This window comes from Mastigoproctus giganteus, chromosome 8 (genome assembly GCF_048544385.1).
Source record: "Mastigoproctus giganteus isolate SK-2022 chromosome 8, ASM4854438v1, whole genome shotgun sequence".
Taxonomy (NCBI): Eukaryota; Metazoa; Arthropoda; class Arachnida; order Uropygi; family Thelyphonidae; genus Mastigoproctus; species Mastigoproctus giganteus.
The window spans coordinates 87,780,865-87,803,271 of record NC_143582.1 but is presented as its reverse complement, the minus strand read 5'-3'; the positions used below and the strand labels follow the sequence as shown (position 1 = coordinate 87,803,271).

General features: G+C 37.0%; 1 protein-coding gene across 3 annotated transcripts in view; it reads left to right on the top strand.

Annotated features, from left to right (window-relative positions):
- The window catches only part of LOC150081700 (uncharacterized), a 222,580-nt gene that overhangs the window by 176,910 nt on the left and 23,263 nt on the right, over window positions 1-22,407 (top strand). The window contains exon 8 of one of the 3 annotated variants that reach the window (XM_090378814.1): window positions 16,761-17,486. The exons of 1 other annotated variant lie outside the window; for it this stretch is intronic. In XM_090378814.1, the coding sequence (XP_090234940.1) occupies window positions 16,761-17,486 (726 nt within the window). The remainder of the gene's footprint in view (window positions 1-16,760; window positions 17,487-22,407) is intronic. One more of the 3 variants, XM_090378815.1, reaches the window with a different exon arrangement.

The window sequence follows — 22,407 nt, the reverse complement described above, 5'->3', positions numbered from 1 at the left end:
AGATCATTTCAACCTGCTAAGTAACTGCATCTTTCAGGAAGGACGACTCTGCTTCTTGTCATCGGGCGAAAAGTGTAAGTAGGCAATTCTGTAGTTACTTTAGCTTCATTTCTGCATTAGAGGTTCGACAGTAATGCGTTTACGTTTGTTACAGGTAAAAAAAAAAAAATGGTTGGAAGAACCAACGGTCCATTACAACTGTTAGCTGGCGAGGAAACAGCCCAGACCTGAATCTTATAGAGAACTGTTGTCATCGTGTGGAATGTGCAGTTGCCAGAAAGCAACCAAAGAACCTTCGTGAACTTGAGGAAGTCATAATTCGTGTTTGGAACTGCAAACTATCAGTTGATTATCTTCAGAAATTTATTTTGTCAATGTGTGCTGCTGTCATCACACATGCTGACCTTGAAGGTGTGCTGCTGTTATCAGGGCCAGAGGCGGTTAAACTAAATATTAGTTTGCACCTAGTGAACTTTTCATTTTGTTTTCCATTTACAATGATAAACTGAAGCAAACTGAGGGCTTCTGATAACATTTCAGCCTTTATGTTGTGTTTACCAAAACTGTTGTATAAAGGTTGCAAATGCTCTTTTTGGAATATTTTGAGAGCACCTGTCAAATTTACTTAGCTTTGCCTTAACTATTAATTAATATCTCTTGTATATCTATTTGTGATGCTAGTCATTAATGTAACATACCATCGAGATAGAGGGTTAGAAATGTGAAATTTCATTGCGGTTGGTGAGAGGCTGTGCTTGGAAAATGTTCTTGAAGCGCTGCAAGTAATCGAAAACGAAAGCATTCCACCAAGGTCCATGCAGAGAGAAGTTTGTGAAGAAGACGATTCCTACGTGATGCGCTTTCTTTGAACACCAGTGTATATAGTATGGATAATTGTTGTTGTTATTTGGTTTTTAGGAGCATTAGCAACTAAGGCCATATTGCTCCGGGGATATGCGGTGGTCATTCCCTGACTTTTCGGCATGCTCCGTATTTGGTGGTCACGGGCTCGAACCCCGGTATAATCAAGAAGCGTGTGCTACGCACTGCTGCTCCTGCCCACCTGGATACGGAGGCGCCAGTGTGGATAAAATTAGTAGTAATGACAAATATGGAAGTATAGGCGAAATATGTTTTAAAAGTTAAAAATGTTATATGGTAATTGCACCTATATGGGTTAAAAAGAAGCTAAGCATACAAAAGTATAAATTTAATCTAAACGTAATAAAGCGAGAGACAGTGCTAACATATGGAATTGTAAAGAACACAAGGTGCCATAACTAGTTGGAAAAAGAAAGCAGGAAATAGAAAAATTAAGGTGGAGGATAGGAAAATAATATGAAGAACCGCATTGAATTATCTGAAATTAAAGGCTGAATTAATAAGCCAATTAACAGGAAAGCTATAAGGAAGAAAATAATAAAAAAATAATAATAAATTACAAAGAACTAGCAAGCATCAAATAGAAGGTGAGAATACACTTTGATGTTAAAAACCTAATAATAAGGAAAATAAAAATAAAGGTTAAACATTTTGAAATATTTGATGTAAGTTATAAAAGCTTGATGCATAATGCAATAATTTTTCTATTTTTCTATTTCCTACTAGTTTTGCATTTTGTGTTCTTTACAGTTCCATCTGTTAGCAATTTGTCTCTCGCTTTATTACTTTCAGCTTAAATATATATTTATATATATATATATATATATATATTTTTTTTTTTTTTTAGAATTATTTTATTTCATTATAATAATGACTATGATTTCATTTAATTATTAATTAACTAAATTCATAATTTCATTTATTTAATTCTGGTTCCAGATATACAGAATGGTATATTTTTATTTTTCATGAGCTTTTTTTAAACTTGAGGCCAATTTTTTTCCCCAGGATTTAAACCAGTGGCGTAGCTACCATGTAGGCAGGCAAGGCAATTGCCTCCGGGCCCGGGCCCTTTAGGGACCCTTTGGCTGTCTCCTCTTTTTGCAATTTTCATTAATTAAGTAGGGGCCCGAACATGTTCTTTGTCTCCGGGCCAGAAAAAGGGTAGCTATGCTACTGATTTAAATGGTATAGAAATGGTAACCCTATGGTAGGAAAAGCAAATACTGTACTTAAAAATGTTCTTGTTTATTCTCTGGCACGACCACCAGTGGAGTTTATAATAAATCATCGATACAAATGTTAATTGTATTTAGCAGTAGATTTGCTGCTGTAATTGAATTATAGACAATTCGATAAATTTGAATGTAATAATACCAAACTGTAAAGGACCTCAGAAATTAAATAAATAAACGCATTTTTTCAATGGAGCAGCGTATACGTTTAACTATTCGGAGCATAGCTATGTACTTACATCACAGTTGGCCCACTGTGCTGCCAAGCATTCTTGAATTGGTTGCGTTTCCTGTTTTTTTTTTTTTTTTTTTTTAAGTCCCAAGCAACTAAGCAGAAATTTTTCCATATTTACCATATGCATAGTGTTCATGAAACAAACGACAAGACAGAAACCATACCGAATACTATATACAGGGGCTCACATCTAGTGAGTATGGGCTTGGTACACCCAGGGTCCTGAGCTGGATATCATCATTCTTCTTTTTCATGGCGATTCCCTTCGGTTTATCTCTCTCTCTCTCAAGGTAACTCTGAATCTTTTTTTTGGCTGGTGCAGCAAAAGCCTTAGGCTTCCTTGCACCATATGAATAATAATAATAATAATAATAATAATAATATATATATATAAGTTTTTCAAAAACTAGAAGGTATATGCTATTCACCTAAAAAATCCAGGGGGTATACGCCGTATACCCTCCATTACAGCCCTTTATATAATTTTGCGCCTAGCCCAGCGCAAATTATGAGGTGGAGAACGGCTGTTGTATCGCGTTGACTGTAGAAACGCACGCATGTGAGCGTGCGACTCCACAAATAGCGATATACAGTACTTCTCCACTGGAGCAGTGTTTTTTATTTTAAATGCGCAGTGCAATACTGAGGAAATTCGTTATGAACTGTTTTTATGAGCATTACATTCATTCGTTGAGAAATTTAATGATTAGAAAAACAAATGATTGCAACTCTTTAGAAATATGTATATTTTTTTGTAAATTGTATCACAATCACATTTTGTATTTTGTATTTTTATTTTCGTTGTATCCGGAACTTTCTGATAATTTTTTCAAAGTAGTCGACCGTACAAGAGCAGAGGGAACACAGAATTTTTTTTTTTTTTTTGGCTTGTGCAGTATAAGCCTCGGGCTTCCTTGCACCATATGGCTAATAATAATAATAATAATAAATAACAAAATACTAACGAAAAACAAAATAACACTGAATATTAGAACAAATCTAAAATTACACTTAGACTTTCAGCACTGCTTACTTCGGTTAAGTGTATAAAATGAAATTAATTTTAACCAATTAACTTCCTTAAAAATTTTCACTTTCTTTTTTTTTTTGTTTTCCTTTTATTTTTTCTTCTTTTTTTTCCCTTTTTCTGGGACCCCATTACAGTCCGGGGCCCGGATGCCTTGCACCCGAATAACTCCCCCCCCCGTGGCCGGCCCTGACAACGAATTACCATGATAATTCGTTGTGGAGGATGGGCACAATATGAGATACAGTTGAAATGATGCCTTTTACACTACTATCGTAGTTTTTCCTTTAACAGTTGCCTATGGTGTTTTTACACCGATATTGTGTTATGTATACCTACATAATAATATGTTATATGTTATGTACACAATAATATGTCAAGGCAAAACTAGACAAACATTTGGAGCGAGTGGATGGGTGAAATGATAATGGAGTGTGTGTTTTTTATTTTTGGCTGATGCTATATAAGCTTGCTTTCTTGCATCATGTGAATTTGCTAATGCCAATGTTATGTACATATTATTAAACAGGGTTAATCACAAATAGAATAATTTATAAACCAGCCTTCCGTTTCGTAAATTTTTTTATTTTGACCCTTGATTATACATACCATTTATTAAAACAGAGCAAGTTTCTTAGTGAGACGACCATCGACCCCTTATAGGAACTACCAAAACATGATGCTACTAATAATGAAAGCAAAGTTTTTTTGACATTATTAGTTTAGTCTGCACTAAAAGATAACTGTCAGGAAAACTATTACATCAACTCCCTGATTAACGTAAGGGTTGTGTTCCACGGAACCCTACGTAAGTCGGATTTACCCCCATGCTTGGGCAGCACTCGCAACTGTGCTCGCTGAATTGATTGAATCAAAAAAGAAATGTTCGACGAACATGTAAATAGAATTATTTATTGTATTTATTCAATTTTTTATCTCATGCGCAGGAAAAATTACAAAAGCGTGCAATTAAAAAAATTTCGAATTAAAAAATTACAAAAAAGAAGAGAGGAGTCAGGCATAACATCAGTAAGTTTTACCTCTCGAGCATCATTGCCAGAATCGACGTCTTCAGCTGATAAGTACGCCGCTGCGGAAGTTGAGGGCTGTGGAGATCTAGAAAGGGTTCGCTCGTCAACTTTACGAAAGAACATATTAATGGATGACTAGACACAGAGGCGGATTTAACGGCGGGCACACCGGGTGCGCGCCCTGGGCCCCGACTTCTGAAGGGCCCACGCAAAACCCCAACAAATTAGTTGAACATATTAGTTCAAAACTTTGTGATTATTATTATGCTATTATTAATTATATTATTCATATATTATATTCAAATTTTATTGGAAATAAAACATTAATAGTACATAATATTTTTTTATTTATTTAAAAAAATGGTTAACATGTATTTTTATTTTCCCTGTCTCTCTCTTTTTTTTAAGGGGCCCGATATTTTCTTCTGCGCTCGGGGCCTCAACCGACCTTAATCCGCTCCTGACTAGAGAGTGCCTGTTTTCTTTTCATCGTAGATTTCTTTGTAGCAAGCAAGCATATCATTCGTCCCTCTGTTAACTTTTAAGAATCGTTCGCTGTCAGGACTCATTTTCTCAAACCTTGCCATTGTCGATGCAATTTCATGAAATGCCATTGCCATCTCTCTGGTGATGAAGCGTCTCGGCTCTCGATTTGGTTCATCTTGAGCTTCGTCTGCATTTTCTTCTTTCACTATCTCTGCCTGAAAGTCAATAATTTCTTCGTTAGATAATTCCTTCTCTTCTTCTTCTGTTAACTCCTCCCTGTCTTTGGCAACAACCTCCAACTGAAGTAGCTCTGCAACCTTTACAATCTTATTTGTAATTTCTTCATGTGATTCGTCTTTTTCAAACTCTATGCAGCTGTTTACGTGCTGTGGGCATATTTTCTTCCATGCACCATTTAAATAACTTTTTAGTAATTTCTGCCCAGGCCTTATTAATGTTTAAGATGGCATAGTAAATATTGTAAGATTTCCAAGTCTCTTAACGTAAAATTTTTCTCACCATCTACTGCAGACAGTGCTTGAGCAAATGTTGTGCGTAAATAGTATGCTTTTAAATTTGAAATAACACCCTGATCCATAGGTTGGATGAGTGAAGTCGTGTTTGGCGGTAGAAATGACTCACACGTTCAAATTGAAATCGTCTATATGCATAGGATGTTCAGGAGCATTATCCAATAGAAGCAAAATCTTGAAAGGAACGTCATTGTCTTTACAATATTTTTCAACCTCAGGAATGAAGCAGCATTTAAACCAATCCTCAAAGAGAGATATTGCTATCCATGCTCTCTGGTTCGATCGGAAATGCACAGGTAACGTGGCTTTATTGATGCCTTTAAATGCACGAGGATTTCCAGAATGGCACACAAGCAGTGGTACTAATCTGTAATCTCCCACTGCATTAGCCCCAAGCAAGAGTGTGACCCTATCTTTTGAAGCCTTGAAACCTGGCATTGTATTTTCCTCTTTGGCAATGTATGTTCCATCGGGCATTTTTTTCCAATACTGAGCAGTCTCGTCAACGTTAAAAATTTGCTGTGTTGAATGGCCGCATCAATAATTTTTTCCAACCTATCAAAAAATTTCTCTGTAGCTGCAGAATCGGCACTGGCGACTTAACCGCATACTTTAATGTTTTGGAAACCAGTGCGATGCTTGAACGATGATTAAACCACCCGTCGCTTTCCAAGAACTTGGCTTGGGGTTTGCTGTACATATCCTTAATATCTTCATAAATACTTCTTGCTTTTGCTTGAATGGCCATTGGACTCAGGGGCACTTGCTTCTGAATCTGAGTTTCCATCCACATTATTAACAGCTGTTCCATCTTCGATATAGCACCTGAGCACTGTTTGTGATCACTGTTGGTCTTAATTGCGTTGGACATTAGCATTAGCAGAGGCATATGATGCAAGAAAGCAAGCTTAGGCAGCATCAGCCAAAAAAAAAAAAATAATAATTTCCCCCTTCCAAATGCCTGTCCAGCTCAGCCTTAAATTTATTTAGGATATTAGCTTCCACAAGAAGATGGAAGCCTGTTCCACTAATCAACTACCCACTGGCTAAAGTCAAATTTCCGCTCATCTATTCTGCAACTATCTTTCCTCAATTCAATCTGACTCCCTCAGTGGGAGTCAGAAGTGTTCAAAGCCGCTAAGTGGATTTTCTTATTTATTGATTTTAAATTATCGTTTTTCTAAAACTTTGATTTAAATTTAGTGGTATAGCATTATTTTGTGATTTCCTGATTAATCTAGTGTATTTATTCTTTACTCGGCCTTATTATTATTATTATTATGCTGGATATCATCATTCTTCTCTTTCTTGGTGATTCCTTTGTACTTCTGTGTCTCTCTCTTCTTTCTTTCTCAGGGGGTAACTCGGGATTTTTTTTTTTTTTTTTTTTTTTTGGCTGGTGCAGCATAAGCCTCAGGCTTCCTTGTACCATATGGCTAATAATAATAATAATAATAATAATAATAATGTTGGTGGAGCAATCGGGTACGGGACATGATATTGACATGGGGGATGTCTTTGTGTGTGCGGAGTGTAAGGAAATCAGGCGACAACTCAGCGTTGTTATGGGCCTATATGAGAGCTTGAAGGACAGGGTGGATGTCCTCGAAGGATCTAAATTGAGAGGCACATCAAGCTGTCAGCTGCCCAACCAACACCAGAGCTTGCACTTGGTCATCACGCAACACAGTGGCAACCCCCAAGGCAGAATGCGCTGTCCCACAGGAACTAGTAGTTGTTGGTGACTCTATTGTCAGGGAAACGGGGAACATGCTTTGTAAAAAGGATAGGTGGAACTGGACCAGGGTATGTCTGCCAGGGGCAAAGGTTTATGACGTTGTAGAGCGGATATCATCTTTTAAGGGCACAAAAGGTGATATAGTTGTACACATTGGCACTAATGATATTAAGAGTAGGAGACCAGCAGAATTACTTAACAAGTACAGGTCACTGTTCAAAAAAAAGCCGTGAATTAGGGTTGAATTTGAAAGTGTCTGCAATTCTACCCAGACACGATAGGGGGAAGTATATGATGAGAGCCTTGTCAATTAATTCGGCCCTGGAAAGATTGTGCAAGGCTCAAGGGGTAAAATTTTTTTTCAGCCTGGTCTGTACTTGTTAACAGGAGAGACTGCTTCTACAGGGATGGGATACACTTAAATAGAAAGGGAGCAAGAATATTTGCTGATGCTATCGAGGCAGTGTTAGGTGGGTTGGAAAACTGCTAGCTTGGGGGGGATACATGGACTGATAGATTAACAGTAGCCACTGGCAGAGGTGAAAGTGATTCTTTCACTGCTTCTATTGGAATGAGCAGTAGAATGAAAAACAACATGCAGGATATTTCAGAGACTGCTGGGAGTCATTGCGGTACAAGTAAACACATGGGTTGTGTTGGGGGTAGCTAAGAATAGGAACAGGTGCATGTATATTTGTGTATACACCAATGCTAGGAGTTTGGTAAATAAATTTGATGAATTTGAAGTATTGCTCAAAACATCAAAGGCAGATATTGTTGGGATATCAGAGATGTGGTGTCACACAGATATAAGGAATGCACAACTGACTTTGGAGAGTACAATGTGTACAGAAAGGAGAGACAGGATAGGAAGGGAGGAGGGGTCATGCTATTAGTTAAGAAACACATTAAATCCAAGGAAGTGAAGCCAGTTGACATTGCTGGACAGTGCAGTGGCGAATCAGTTTGGTGTGACATAAGCATTGGGAGATCAAAATTGAGAGTAGGAGTGTGCTATAGGCCTAATGACTCTGATGAGTATAATACGAAACTGTACAGGGAAATAGAGTGGGCCAGTAAGTCAGAGTCTTATAATGGGGGATTTTAATTTCCCAGATATTGACTGGAATTTGTAGGTTGGTAACTCACACACTAGCAAGGCTTTTGTGGATTTATTGGATGATTGTTTTCTACATCATGTTCAGGAGCCAACTAGAGGGAGTAATACTCTTGATCTGATTATCAGTAGTGATTCTTCATGCATTAAGAATCTGCAGATAAATGAACCACTAGGTGGCAGTTATCACAGTGTGCTGAAGGGGGATTTACTCAAAGAGGCAACCACCATCAGGTGTAAAGGGAAGGGTTTTTGCTTTCGTAAAGGCGACTACGATGGTCTGAGACAGTATTTAAATTCTATACGGTGGGACCAACTAATGATGCTACCAACAGCATATTCAAAATGGGAAGCATTCAAAGAACATCTTGGAAGCTACTAGGCTTTACATACCAACTAAGAAATATTGTTCAAGGAAATATTGGCCTTAATGGATGTCAGATGAACTAATGAGATATATGGCAGAGAAGAAAAATGCATGGGATTCATATAAATTAACACATGACACAGAAGCCTGTTATAGATATAACCTGGTCTGTAATCACATTACAAAGGAGGTTGGGCAGGCGAAGGCAGATTACGAGAAATCTTTGGAAAAGGATGCAAAGAAAAACAGCAAAGAGTTCTTTACTTATGTAAACCCTAGAAGGAAGGGGATAAATCATATTGATCCACTTGATATCGATGGTTCAACTATTGATGATCCAGCTCAGGTAGCTAACAAACTAAATGAATATTATGCATCGACATTCACACATGAGGAGTTATTCAGCGATGGGAATGCCAGAGATGTATTCAACTCTGGCAGTAAGCTAGATAATCTTGTAATAACAGAGTAAAGTGGAGGAGAAATTGTTGAAGATAAACACAAGACAGGCACCTAGGGTGGATGGGATCAATCCAGTTATATTAAAGGAGGCAGCAGAGGAAGTAAGCAAACCCTTAGCCATAATTATGAGAGCTTCCTTGGACTCAGGGGAGGTATTCATAGACTGGAGATGTGCAAATGTGACCCCAATTCTCAAAGGAGGATCAAAGGCCGACACAAGTAATTATAGACCTGTGAGTTTAACTTCAGTTCCAGGAAAATTAACGGAGGCACTGATTAAAGAAGGACTGCAGAATCATCTAGCTAGACATAGCTTGGACACAGCATGGTTTTGTTAAGGGAAAGTCTTGCCCGACCAATTTGATTGGATACTATGATGCAGTCACAAAAGAACTGGATTCAAGGAATAACTTTGATATTATATATTTGGATCTTAGAAAGGCTTTTGATACTGCTGCACAAATTGGAGCAGTGTGGCATTGGAGGCAAATTGCTGCTATTGATAAAGGGATGGTTGAGAGGGAGAAGACAGAGAGTGGTAATCAATGGACACTGCTCATCGTGGACTAATGTTATAAGTGATCCCTCAGGGTTCAGTGTTGGGTCCATTATTGTTTTCTGTATTTATAAATGATATTGATGATGGTATATCAAGCTTAATGTCCAAGTTTGCAGATGATATAAAGGTTGGCAGGGTTGTTAAGGACACTACTGATGCTATGCTGCTGCAACAGGACCTGGAAATGTTGAGAAGGTGGGCTGAGAGGTGGCAAATGTAGGTTTAACATTGACAAATTTAACGTACTACCTATGGGACACAGCAACCCCAGAGCAATGTATCAACTCTGTGGTACTACACTGACAGTGGTAGAGAATGAAAAGGACCTGGGGGTAATTGAGCAGGCAGATATGAAGTTCTCTGAGCAGTGCAGATGGGCTGCAATTGTAGTTCATGGTGTCTTGTCAATGATATACAGGAATTTTTCTAGCAGGGATAAGGAGGTGATTATTCCCTTGTATAAGGCAATGGTCAGGCCACACCTTGAGTACTGTATACAGGTCTGCAGGACTCATTTCAAGTAGGATGTAGAGCTGCTGGAACGAGTACAGAGAAGGGCAACTAGATTAGTGAATGGAACAAAGAGCTGCTCTTACGAAGAAAGGCTTAAATTTTGCAAATTACAGTGTCTGGAGACTAGGCACTGGCAAGGTGATCTGATAGAGGTGTATAAAGTCTTGAATGGTTTGAGCATGCTCAATGCCGACGGGATTCTTTCTCTTGCTCAGAATAATCACCTGAGAAGGCATAAATTCAGATTGAGGAAAGACAGATGTAGAATAGATGTGCGTAAATTTGTTTTTAGCTAGCGGGTAGTTGGGTGGTGGAACAGACTTCCATCCCTTGTGGAAGTTGATAGCCTAAATAAATTTAAGGCTCAGCTGGACAGGTATTTCGAATGAACGGAGACATGCAATGTAAGTGTTTTTTTTTTTTTTGGCTGATGCTGCATAAGCTTGCTTTCTTGCATCATATGCCTCTACTAATGCTAAAACTGTGCCCCCTCAGATTCTTAGTCTGAGCAAGAGGAAGGATCCCATCAGCATTCAGCTTGCTCAACCTATTCAAGGCCTTATACACCTCAATCAGATCACCTCACAGGTGCCTGCTCTCTCCAGGCACTGCAATTTGCAGAACTTAAGCCTTTCTTGGTAAGAGCACCCCTTTGTTCCCCTCTCCATTCTTATTGCCCTTCTTTGTACTCATTCTAGCAACTCTACATCCTTCCTAAAATGAAGCCTCCAAACCTGTACACAGTAATCTAGGTTTGGCCTGACCATTGCCTTTTATAATGGGATAATCACCTCCCTGTCCCTGCTAACAAAATTCCTATATATCATTGACAAGACTCCATGACCTGCCTTGGCAGCTCGTCTGCACTGCTCAGAAAACTTCATATCTGCCTGCACAATTACCCCCAGGTCCTTTGCATTCTCTACCACTGTCAGTGTAATAACACAGCGTTAATACGGTACTCTGAGGTTACTGCTTCCCATATGGAGTACTTTACATTTGCCACCTCTCAGCCCATCTGCTCAACTTTTCTAGATCCTGTTGCAGCAGTGTAATGTCATTAGTTTCATTAACAACCCTGCCAAACTTTGCATCGTCTGCAAACTTGGACATTAAGCCTGATATACCATCATCAATATCATTTATAAATACAGAAAACAACAATGGACCCAACACTGAACCCTGAGGGACTCCACTAATAACATTAGTTCACAAAGAGCAGTGTCCATTGATTAGAACTCTCTGTCGTCTCCCACTCAACCATTCCTTTATCCATTGTAGCAACTTACCCGTAATGCCATAGATCTCCAATTTGTACAGCAGTCTTCCATGTGCAACAGTATCAAAAGCTTTCCTGAAATCCAAGTATATGATATAAAAATTATTTTTGGGATTCAGTTCCTTTGTGCTTACATCATAGTATCCAATCAAATTGGTGAGACAAGGCCTCCCTTTAACAAAACCATTCTGTGTCTTAAGTATTACTGCAGTCTTGTCTAGATGATCCTGCAATGCTTCTTTAACCAGTGATTCCATTATTTTCCCTGCAACACAAGTTAAACTAACAGGTCTGTAGTTATTTGTGTCACCTTTTGAACCCGCTTTGTGAATTGGTGATACATTTGCACACCTCCAATCCATGGGGACCCCCCCCCCCCCGCCCCTGAGTCCAAGGAAGCTCTCATAATTATGGCTAAGGGTTTGCTTATTTCCTTTGCTGCCTCCTATAACTGGATAGATCCCATCCACCTCATGTGCCCTTTTCATGTTTATCTTCAACAATATCTCCTCCACATTGCTCTCAGTTATTACAAAATCACTTAGCTCCCTATTAGCACTTGATAAACTTCTGGCACTCCCCTCTTTGAATGATTCCTCGTGTGAATGTAGATGCAAAATACTCTTTCAGTTTGTCAGCTACCTAAGCATGATCATCAATAGTGAATCTATCTATGTTAAATGGTCCAATCTGATTCATCCCTTTCCTTCTAGAGTTTACATAAGTAAAGAACTCTTTGCTGTTTTTCTTTGCATCCTTTGCCAAAGATTTCTCATAATCTGCCTTTGCCTGCCTAACCTTCTTTGTGACTTGATTACAGACTAGTTTTTACCTGCCATAGGCCCCTGTTTCACCTGATACTTTATATGCATCCCATACATTCTTCCTCTATGCCACGAGCCTCATTAATTCATCTGGCTTCTCATTTCGAATTCATCATTGGTAACACATCTGTTGATCCCACTGTACAGAATTTAAAGTCTGAGTCCACCGTTGTCACCTTTACAAAAGTAATGTTCATTTATATATGTGCACCCCCCTCTAAAATAGTATTCACTGTTGAAGCAGTGAGACCTAATTCCCTTGCAATAGATGACAAACTTTAACCTTCTTCGTACTTCTTAATCATTTTCATTTTCATTTCTAAATCAATTTTCTTTGGTTTCCTAGCACTGCCACCACTTGCACTTTCCGTTGGTCCGTTTCTCTTCATTATTACAATATGTAAAAGTAATGAAGAGAAGTTTCTGAAAATTTGTTTTTTATAGGATTGAAGATTTCAGTATAGGGGAACTCATTTCACCTTAATACAGTAACGTAAAGTCCCACAAAATTCCAGTTATCGCGATTATCGCAAATGCAATAAGATTGAGTTTAATATCCATTTATAATAGATTATGTTAAGAGAAAAGCTCAATAAACTGGAAAATGCAAATTGTTTTTATTGTTTTTTGTTTGTGACCTCCAGAAAGTGCTTTATAAAAATATCACAAAGGTGTTCAAAATTTATTCTTACAATGGGAACATATGATAACGACGAAAGTGTAGTGCAATTTACATTATAAATATGACCTTTTAGAGAGATAAATAGCTTAGTAATATAGTGAAATTTTCAACTTCCAAGAATTTGGAACGAATTACAAAAAAAAAAAAAAAAAAATGTTATTCGGTTCACATTACGATATTTTCACAATACCTCCATTTATCCCTACAGATGCAAAATACATTTCCATATTTTTTTAGTTTGCACTGCCCGGCAATAACATTACATAAAGTCGAATTTGTGTAAGTCGAGTGTTACGTAAGTCGGGGAGTTGCTGTATAGGGCAATGCAAAATATCAGTAGTTAAAATTTTTATTACTTCTTTCACTTCTATGTGCATGTTAAGTGCCAAAGCAACTAAGAATACAATACGCTGAGTTGGCTTTGCATTAGCAACATCTCCTTGTGTAGGAATGGACTAGTTTGTTATGCTGGTGAAGATTCAAAGTCAGGAACAACTGATATAAGGCTATAGTTTACACATGAAGCGATCAGTTTTTGAGGGTGAGTAAGAATAGGTCGGCAATGAGATCTTTCCAACTTTGAATATGGAATGATTGTGGGGAGGAAGACATGCATGTACCACTATCTGAACAACAGCCAACATGGTTAAGAGCTTTAATTCTGTGCTGTCACAGGTCTGTGACTGGCTCAACAGCAGTCAAACAACCAGCCAAAGGTCACACGTGAGATTGATGTCTGTTGTATCATGGTCTGATTGATGTATGTACTAGTCATTAGTTCATATAGGTTATGATAGTTGACGGCTATCGTGGGTATCCAAAATCACAGTAAGACAAGAAACTATGCTTCACATGGGCACGTCAGCACCTGGTCTGATGAATCATGTTTCCAACTCTATCATACTGATGGGCATAACTGCATTTGGAAAAAGAAACATGAAGCCATGGCACCTGGATGCACTGTTGGTGTTTGTGGCAGGCTGAAGCAGTGGTGTTATGGTTTGGGGACTATTTTCACGGCATGCACAGGGTTCTCTGATCACTGTTAATCAACGGTTCAATGGGAACACCTACCTTTCTATAGGGACAATGTCTATGCCACAAGGCCCAGCAGGGTGCTAACTGGTTTTAAGAACATGGCCACCCAACTCACCTGATCTCAAGCCAATTGAGCATGTTTGGGACCTACTGGAAAAGGATATCTGATGCTGCTACTACCATCCATGTGACAATGTGCAAGCATTACTGGACACATTGTGCAATGCATGGGTAGCACTATGCAGGACACCCCACAACACCCTTGCCATGTACAGGCTGTCTTATGTGCAAAAAGTGGCCCTACAAGGTATTAGGCAGGTGTTACTAATGCAAAGCCAATTCAGTGTATAAACTTTAAGACGGAATTTTTTACTCCTTCCAAAAGCAACTTAAGCAGTTTTTCTGATATTTGAGTATTACTGAGATATATTTTTATTTCACTTTTACATTATGAGCAAATTGATATATATCTTTCTATACATTAAAACAATTTTCTTCCTAGTGATATTTATTCAGTTAATAGAAGAGAGATGCGGATTACGTGGTAATACGTAACAAATACTAAAATATGTAACAGAAGCTTGTTTTCGGTGGTAAAACAAGCTTCTGTTTAAGTGTGGTCACACGCTATGTTTATCTAACATGACCACGCGGTACCATGCTTGATTTCCATATGTAAGGTATTTATGTATTCATAGCAGAGGAAGAGACACACACACACACACACAGTGTCGAAAACTTCTGTATTTTATTTTACTTTATCAAAAGAAGCAAGCAGAGCGAGCAGGGGCGGTGAAGCCCCGTAGTAATATTTATTATAATTTTTTAATTGCTGTTGATTTTTTGTGGATGTATTCATTGCTTATTGTATGTATTATCTTGTATCAGATAAAAAGCATACTGTTTTTTTTTTTTTTTTTTTTTCACCAAAGAAACAAATAAATCACTGGCCCAAGCCTTCTTGCTGGGGACTTACAGAGGCCCAGTGATTTGAAGTGCAAAATAAATATTCAAAAGAATTGATAAATCTTTCTCAGTTCAGAGTTCCTTTTTGATTTGCAATTGTAATGCCTATGGTGGTACAGTTATATCTCTGGTTTTAGTACCTAGCATTTTTTATCTGTGGATATTTGGTAACCCTACAGAAATTTCATATAATGCAAATCTTCATAATTATTATATCTTTCCTCAGCCTTACTGAACTACATACAAATGTCCCTTAGATGAGTAGACTACAGACTGAGGAAATCTGTTTTTCACTCCAAAGAAGTGGTGGCTGAAATTCACTTGCAAAATGTCTGTGATTTTCAGTTGTGGAATGAGAGGTGAAAATAAACTGATTTTGACCGTACTACACAAGCTCAGTACTTTTATTCTTTAAATTAATTAAGTATTGAAGAATAAGTGAAAGTGCCTACATTCAAAGTCACTGACTCTTTGTTCATTCTTTGAGATAGCCAACTATTTATCAATCATTTTCTTTATTTTGAAACAGATAGAAAAGACAGTGCAGTAATGTAGTTAACTACATGTAAATGAAACATAAAAAAATTCAATATCACAGGCTTTTGAATTATAAAACAGTATCTATATATAAACAGGTAAATATATATAAATCAGCTCAATCTAAAGAGTTTATATATTTTATATGTTAAATATTTGTCCATTAGCATGCATGTTGTGCAGCATTGTCAGAAAATGAAGCAAGATTCTCTGTTGAGCATGGTGGACTTTTTTTCGGGCAAAGGACAGTCCAACGATGTTCCATAGTTTGGATAGTACTGCAGTTACTTTCTAGAGAACTATATGAGTAACCCCAGCAGTCCAGATTTATCTGTTCAAGCATATCCACATGGTCCAGTCTAAATCGACTCCAGGTGGAAGTGCCTTGGATAGTCAGAGGATGATAGGTCTGCTGGGTTGTTGTCTGGCAATAGCATCTTGATGGAGTCTTAATCTAGTAATATCAGGAAGAAGGAAAGTGTTGTTGTCTCATGTAGGAAGCTCCTGTGGGATGGGAGATGGCATGGTCCCTAATATCCTACAGTGGATATAAGGGATCAAGCTGCTGTTTGATTCTTTCATATTGTTAATGTTTCTTCAGATAGAGGGAGGGACAACACCCACCACAAGTAATGGTACATGGGTTCAAGGCATTCTGTCACTAGTCTTCAAGTTTTGTTTAGTAGGATCTAATTTTTTGCATGACAGCATCTCATCCACACAAGGTTGGAGTACTCTACAGTCAAGAAATATAAGGCTAAGGCTGTTGTCCTTTGTGTGTGTGTGTGTGTGTGTTGGTTGGTCCCCACTTATCTGATGTTAGCCTTTGAAGGATGTTGTTTTGTGTTCTAACTTTGAGTTTAGTTTTTTTGTTTTCTAAAGATAAGGATGCACTCCATCATGACACCTAAACTGGGTATTTATGAAAATTAAGCCAGATGATATTCCAAATATCATCCAAATATCAAGGATGCCTTTTGGCATCCTTGCTTTTATGGTGGAACAAGACGAGTTTCATTTAGTGTGGACTTTTTTTGTAAAACAATCTTGTAGTAGTACTTGCCAACGTTGATTAAGGTTTGAGTCAAGGCATTTTCAATGGTCTGAAAATCATTAGCCTGGGTGACAAGAGCTAAATTCTTGACACACAAAACTCTGTTAATGTTACTTGGTAACTAGTTTAGTTGTAAAATATCTAAATGTCAGTTTCATAAAACTAGGCAAGTAATAGCATTTGGTTTTTTTTCAGCTTCTGAATCTTCATATGGAAAGGAAAAAAGATTCACAAATGCTGATGATTTAGGAATTGAGCCACCAACACCTGATCCTTCTACTGTGCCTTATATTCGGGTGAGCAAGGGACCACCAAAATTGAAACTGATACTTGATCCACGACATTTACAAGATATGAAAAAGTTGCGTCAGGAAGGTGTACCAATTAATGAACATAATACCATTAGCCCAGACATTTGTCTTGACCTTGTTCGAGACCTTAATTCTCCTAAAGGAAAAGGTGCACAACTATTTGCTAAACGAAAAAAGAAATCTGAAGAGTGGGTAGTGGATGAAGAAAAGGTTAAAGCACTTCTAAATGAGAGATATACTGGGGGTACACCAGAACCACCAATCCAGCCAGAGCCCATGCAGTATCAGCGGGTCCAATTATTAAAATCGCCTTGGCAAGCAGCAATGGAATCTCCATTTGGTAGCTGTGCTGGTGCCTTTATTGATGTACATCCAGATCAAGTGGCAGAAACTGTTATTCGAGCTGCAGAAAACAAGGTTATAAATAATGAAGATGAAATGCAGCGCTCCGAACCATTACCTCTACTCCCCCCATTATCAGTTGTGGATGCTCCACCATCATCTACATTTCCTGCACCAACGTTTAAACCTTTTCTATATAGTGCTGATCCTTATAAACCTAGGGCACCACAAGGATGGAAAGGAACAACACTTGGTAATTCTATTTTTGGTAATTTACTTTTGTCTTCTAAAAGTAATGCATGATGTTACATTAACACATGTGTTTCTCTTTCAGAACAACTGTTATTAAAAACTCACTATAGAGTGATAGTAGCAAATATCTCATGAAATTCTACTTTGGCACACCATACAAGATTATAAAATAACATGATTTCAGTCAATTAAAAAAAAAACCTATACATATTCTAAGTCCCACATTTCACTGGATGTTTGTTGCTTTGGCTGTTGTTCTAAATTAATTATAATTAATTAACAGTACATTTCCATTGTTCCTAGGACCAAGCTAGAACAATTTTGAGGAACTGCACTAATTATAAGGAGAAATGAGTTTCCCAATGCAAATCAAACTATGTGATGTCTCTCATTAGTTGCATCTAAATCAGGGCTCCCACTCACAAATTTTAAAAAAAACTTAGATTGCAACTTAAATAAACCCAAAAAAAACCTAGTTTTCATCATACAGTATAGCAACACAAATAAGATAAAACTTACCATGCAAAAATATCTTTTATTTAATTGTAATCAGAATTTTCATCCCATTCAGTTCCCTCCACATTTATTTTTTGAAGTTCTTTCATTTTTTTCAAACATTCTTCGTATCTTTTATGACAAGTTCCTTGTATGACGTCTTTTACCAATTCTAATTTAGGTTTCCATGTATAGGAATTTTGATTACATCTATTTATCACCTGTTTTGCCATTAGTCGATTTTTCACAGTTTCTGGTTTAAGGGAGTTTGTGGCTTTTGTTTTTATATGGTTTACTTGGGAGAAGATTCTTTCTACTCTTGCCGAAGAGTGAGGTAAAATAGCTAGACTGGTCATAAAGTAAGATAAAATCTCATATTTAGAATTATTAAAGCCATCTTTTACATTACGTAACAGATACCATAACTCAGGGATGGTTTTATAAGAGAAATCTAAATCTTGATTTAAACGAAGTGATCTCCATTCATCATCTAGAAGATCTAGTTTGTCTTCAGAAACAAGGTGAGGGAACTGCATTGCTAAATGGAAAATGGAGGATGGCGAATTGGCACGATCATGTATCACTGCTGGGTCAAGAACATTGAGACTGGCGATAATTCCATCATCATTTAGAGGAAATCTTTTTTTCTGATTTCCATACAAAGTTCAACAAGAAATTTTAAGCAATCATTTTTAAACCTGCTTTCACTGTCACCAAGTGGTGTTGAATTTAATAAGGCCATACAACAGCCTCCCAAATATATTTTATTCAGAGGCTTATGATTTATTGTATTGCTTGGATCAATTTCAACCAGCTTGCACGAAGTAATGACTTCTTCTTTTATGAAAAAACTAAGAATATTTTTATACTCAATTGAAACCATTGAATGAAGTAAGTGCAATCTGAAATGCTCAGATTGAAATTCAATATTCAGGCAGTTTATTTTCTCCAGTACATATCCTAAAAACAACAACATATGCTTAGTTCCTTTGGTGATCATAGTATTGTAAATATTTCCTGCACCATCGATTTTGTCAATTTTTGATTGAGACTGAAAATAAAGAACTAACGCATCCCACTGCTCAATAATAATTTTTATTACATTGCCATGGGATAACCAACGTGTTTGTGCTAATTTGGGGATTTTATGCTTAGCAGTATCTACAACATCTTGAATCATTTTGAACTCGTTTAATCTTTTACTACTACGGGAAAAATAACAAGAGATATCTTTTATAAATATTTCTAGATATGATGGCAGTACCTTGACTGAATGACTAGCACATAATGCAAAAGAATGGCAAACACATGCCATTATAAATACTGATGGTACATACTTTTTTAGCAATGACTGGAACCCACTCTTAGTACCCATCATAGTGGCACAATTATCACTTCCAGAGCCAACGAGATTACTTATTTGAATGCTTTTTTCTATGAAAAGATCTTTTACAGCTTGATAAAGCCCTTCTGAAGTACCATTTTCGACACAAACAGTGTCAAGTAACACATCTACAACATCAAGTTTTTGAATATCAAAATATCTAACAAATAACAGCTAGAACTTGCGATGAAGATAAATCTGTACTTTCATCTATTATCATTGAAAACTTGTTGTTTCTGCATATGTTAGAAATGTATATATTTTCATGATAGGCTATGCCATCTTGTATAAGATAAGAGACTTTAGTCGCCTTCATCTGAACTTGTTTTGCAATATTGCTATCATGAAATGCTTTCTTACATGCTTCTATAAGGTGATCACATTGCGCAAATGGAATATTATGCTCAGAAATGAGTGCAGCAATTGTTAACTCTGCCTTTGCTACTTCTTCATTCTCCGTAGGTTTACGTTTTGTGAAGAACGTGTCTAACGTTGAACTTGTCTTAGCAATATCTGCACTTTTTTTTTTTTTTTAACTGTATTTTTATGCACTAGTAACATCGATTTATTGGCATTCTTTAATTTCATTTCACAACAAATACAGTAAGACGCACCTTTTTCATTACTGTCTTCTTTCAACCAATCTTTAATTCCGGATCTTCAAACCTTTCATTTCTAAAATTTTGAGTATACCACCGTTTACTCATCTTTCTCTGTGGGGAACAAGTTTCAGACATTGTGGGCAATTTGTGGGTATGGCTAATTAGCAATTATCTTATTTAAAATGTTCTATAAAATAAAAAATAAATCACTAACCCATTAACATAAAATAGAAATAGTCACTACAATTTAAATTTATTATATCACTGTATGTAGTACACGCATAAATGTAAAAATCACACCAAATAATGCAATAATACCACAAACGATCATGAAAGACTGTGCAGTAAAGACCGCCTTCCGCCTGCTCAATAGGCTGTGCATGTTAGTAACATGAACATGTATGCATGAACATGTAAGCGTAATTTCATAGTGTAGAACCCTGCGAAAACTTTGAAATCCTTTTACATTTGTAGTATTTTGTACAAGCACTTACAAATTATGATCAGTATTGTTAGAATATAAAATTAAGAAAATTGTAAACTGTTATTAAATGTGTTAAATTTTATTGTATTTACAAGAAATAAAAATAAATTTTGACTTAAAATTAAAAATTACCAAAAAAACCCAGATAATGAGATATTTTTGTGAAAAAAAACCTATCAACCCAGATGACAATCAAAAAACCCAGATCTGGGTGGAAAAACCCAGGAGTGGGAGCCCTGATCTAAATGACTGACAGCTACTGTTATTCAAACTGTGCTTCATATAAATTTGGAAAATGTGAAGTTATTTATTATAAATGTGATGCCAGTAATTGCTCTGTTTTAGTTATGTTATTTTAATTACATACTAAATTTACATCTGATCTCAGTTAAATCAGGCAAAATTTCCAATTAAGCATAACTTAACAGTTCCCTGAAGAAGTATTCAGCAAAATGCTTCTCCAATATTTGCTCATTGGAAAAATAAATTATTGTTCCTGACAGAGATGAGACACAATTAAGTTACATGTACATAAAATGTATTAATAAATTATACAATAGGTTGTTTTCATAGCCTAATGTCTTATAAAATAACATGAAAAGATTATATGTCAATGTCTTATGCAGTTTTCTAAAATATAATTTGGGGAAGTACCATCCAATTATGCTATTTTTAAAAAATAGTCAGCAGAGTTCAAAAGAGGATGGGAGTCTGTTGAGGATGATCCAAGGTCTGGTCAGCCATTCGAAGTAGTCAATTCTGAAACAACTGCCATCATTGAAGAAAAAAAAAATTTTTTAAATTTTTCTTCAATGATGAACATGAAAAAGTACTTAACATTTCCTAAGCCTTTTAACAATAATACACGAGCAGCATTTGGAAATATCCAAAGTTTGTGCAAGGTGGGATTCCAGAAACTTATCCATTCATGAAAAACATCAGAAAGAGGAGTCATTAAAATAGAATTTAAAATTAATCCTTGCCAATCCAGATAGATTTTTATCCTGTTTGGTGAATGGTAATTAAACTTGGATACATTTTTATGATTCTGAATCCAAACTAGAATGCATTCAGTGGAAGACAGAGTGTGGTAATCAATGGACACTGCTCTTCGTGGACTAATGTTATTAGTGGAGTCCCCCAGGGTTCAGTGTTGGGTCTGTTGTTGTTTTCTGTATTTATTAATGATACTGATGATGGTATATCAGGCTTAATGTCCAAGTTTGCAGACGATACGAAGATCAGCAGGGTTGCAGCAGGATCTATAAAAGTTGAGCAGTGGGCTGAGAGGTGGCAACTGAAGTTTAACATTGACAAATGTAAAGTACTACACATGGGAAACAGCAACCCCAGAGCAATGTATCAACTCTATGGTATTACACTGACAGTGGTAGAGAATGAAAGGGACTTGGGGGTAATTGTGCAGGCAGATATGAAGTTTTCTGAGCAGTGCAGATGGTCTGCAAGAGTAGCTAATGGTGTCTTATCAATGATATACAGGAATTTTTCTAGCAGGGATAAGGAGGTGATTATCCCCCTGTATAAGGCAATGGTCAGGCCACATCTTCAGGCCACATTTTAAGAAGGATGTAGAGCTGTTGGAACGAGTACAGAGAAGGACAACAAAATTAGTGAATGGAACAAAGGGTTGTTCTTACGAAGAAAGGCTTAAGTTTTGTGAATTAGTGTCTGGAGACTAGGCACCTGTGAGGTGATCTGATTGAGGTGTATAAAGCTTTGAATGGTTTGAGCATGCTCAGTGCTGATGGGATTCTTCCTCTTGCTCTGAATAATCGCCTGAGAGGGCATAAATTCAAATTGAGGAAAGACAGTTGAAGGATAGATGTGTGGAAGTTTGCCTTTAGCCAGCGGGTGGTTGATTGCTGGAATAAACTTCTATCTGTCATAAAAGTTGATAGCTTAAATAGATTCAAGGCAGAACTAGACAAACATCTGGAGCAAGTGGATGGGT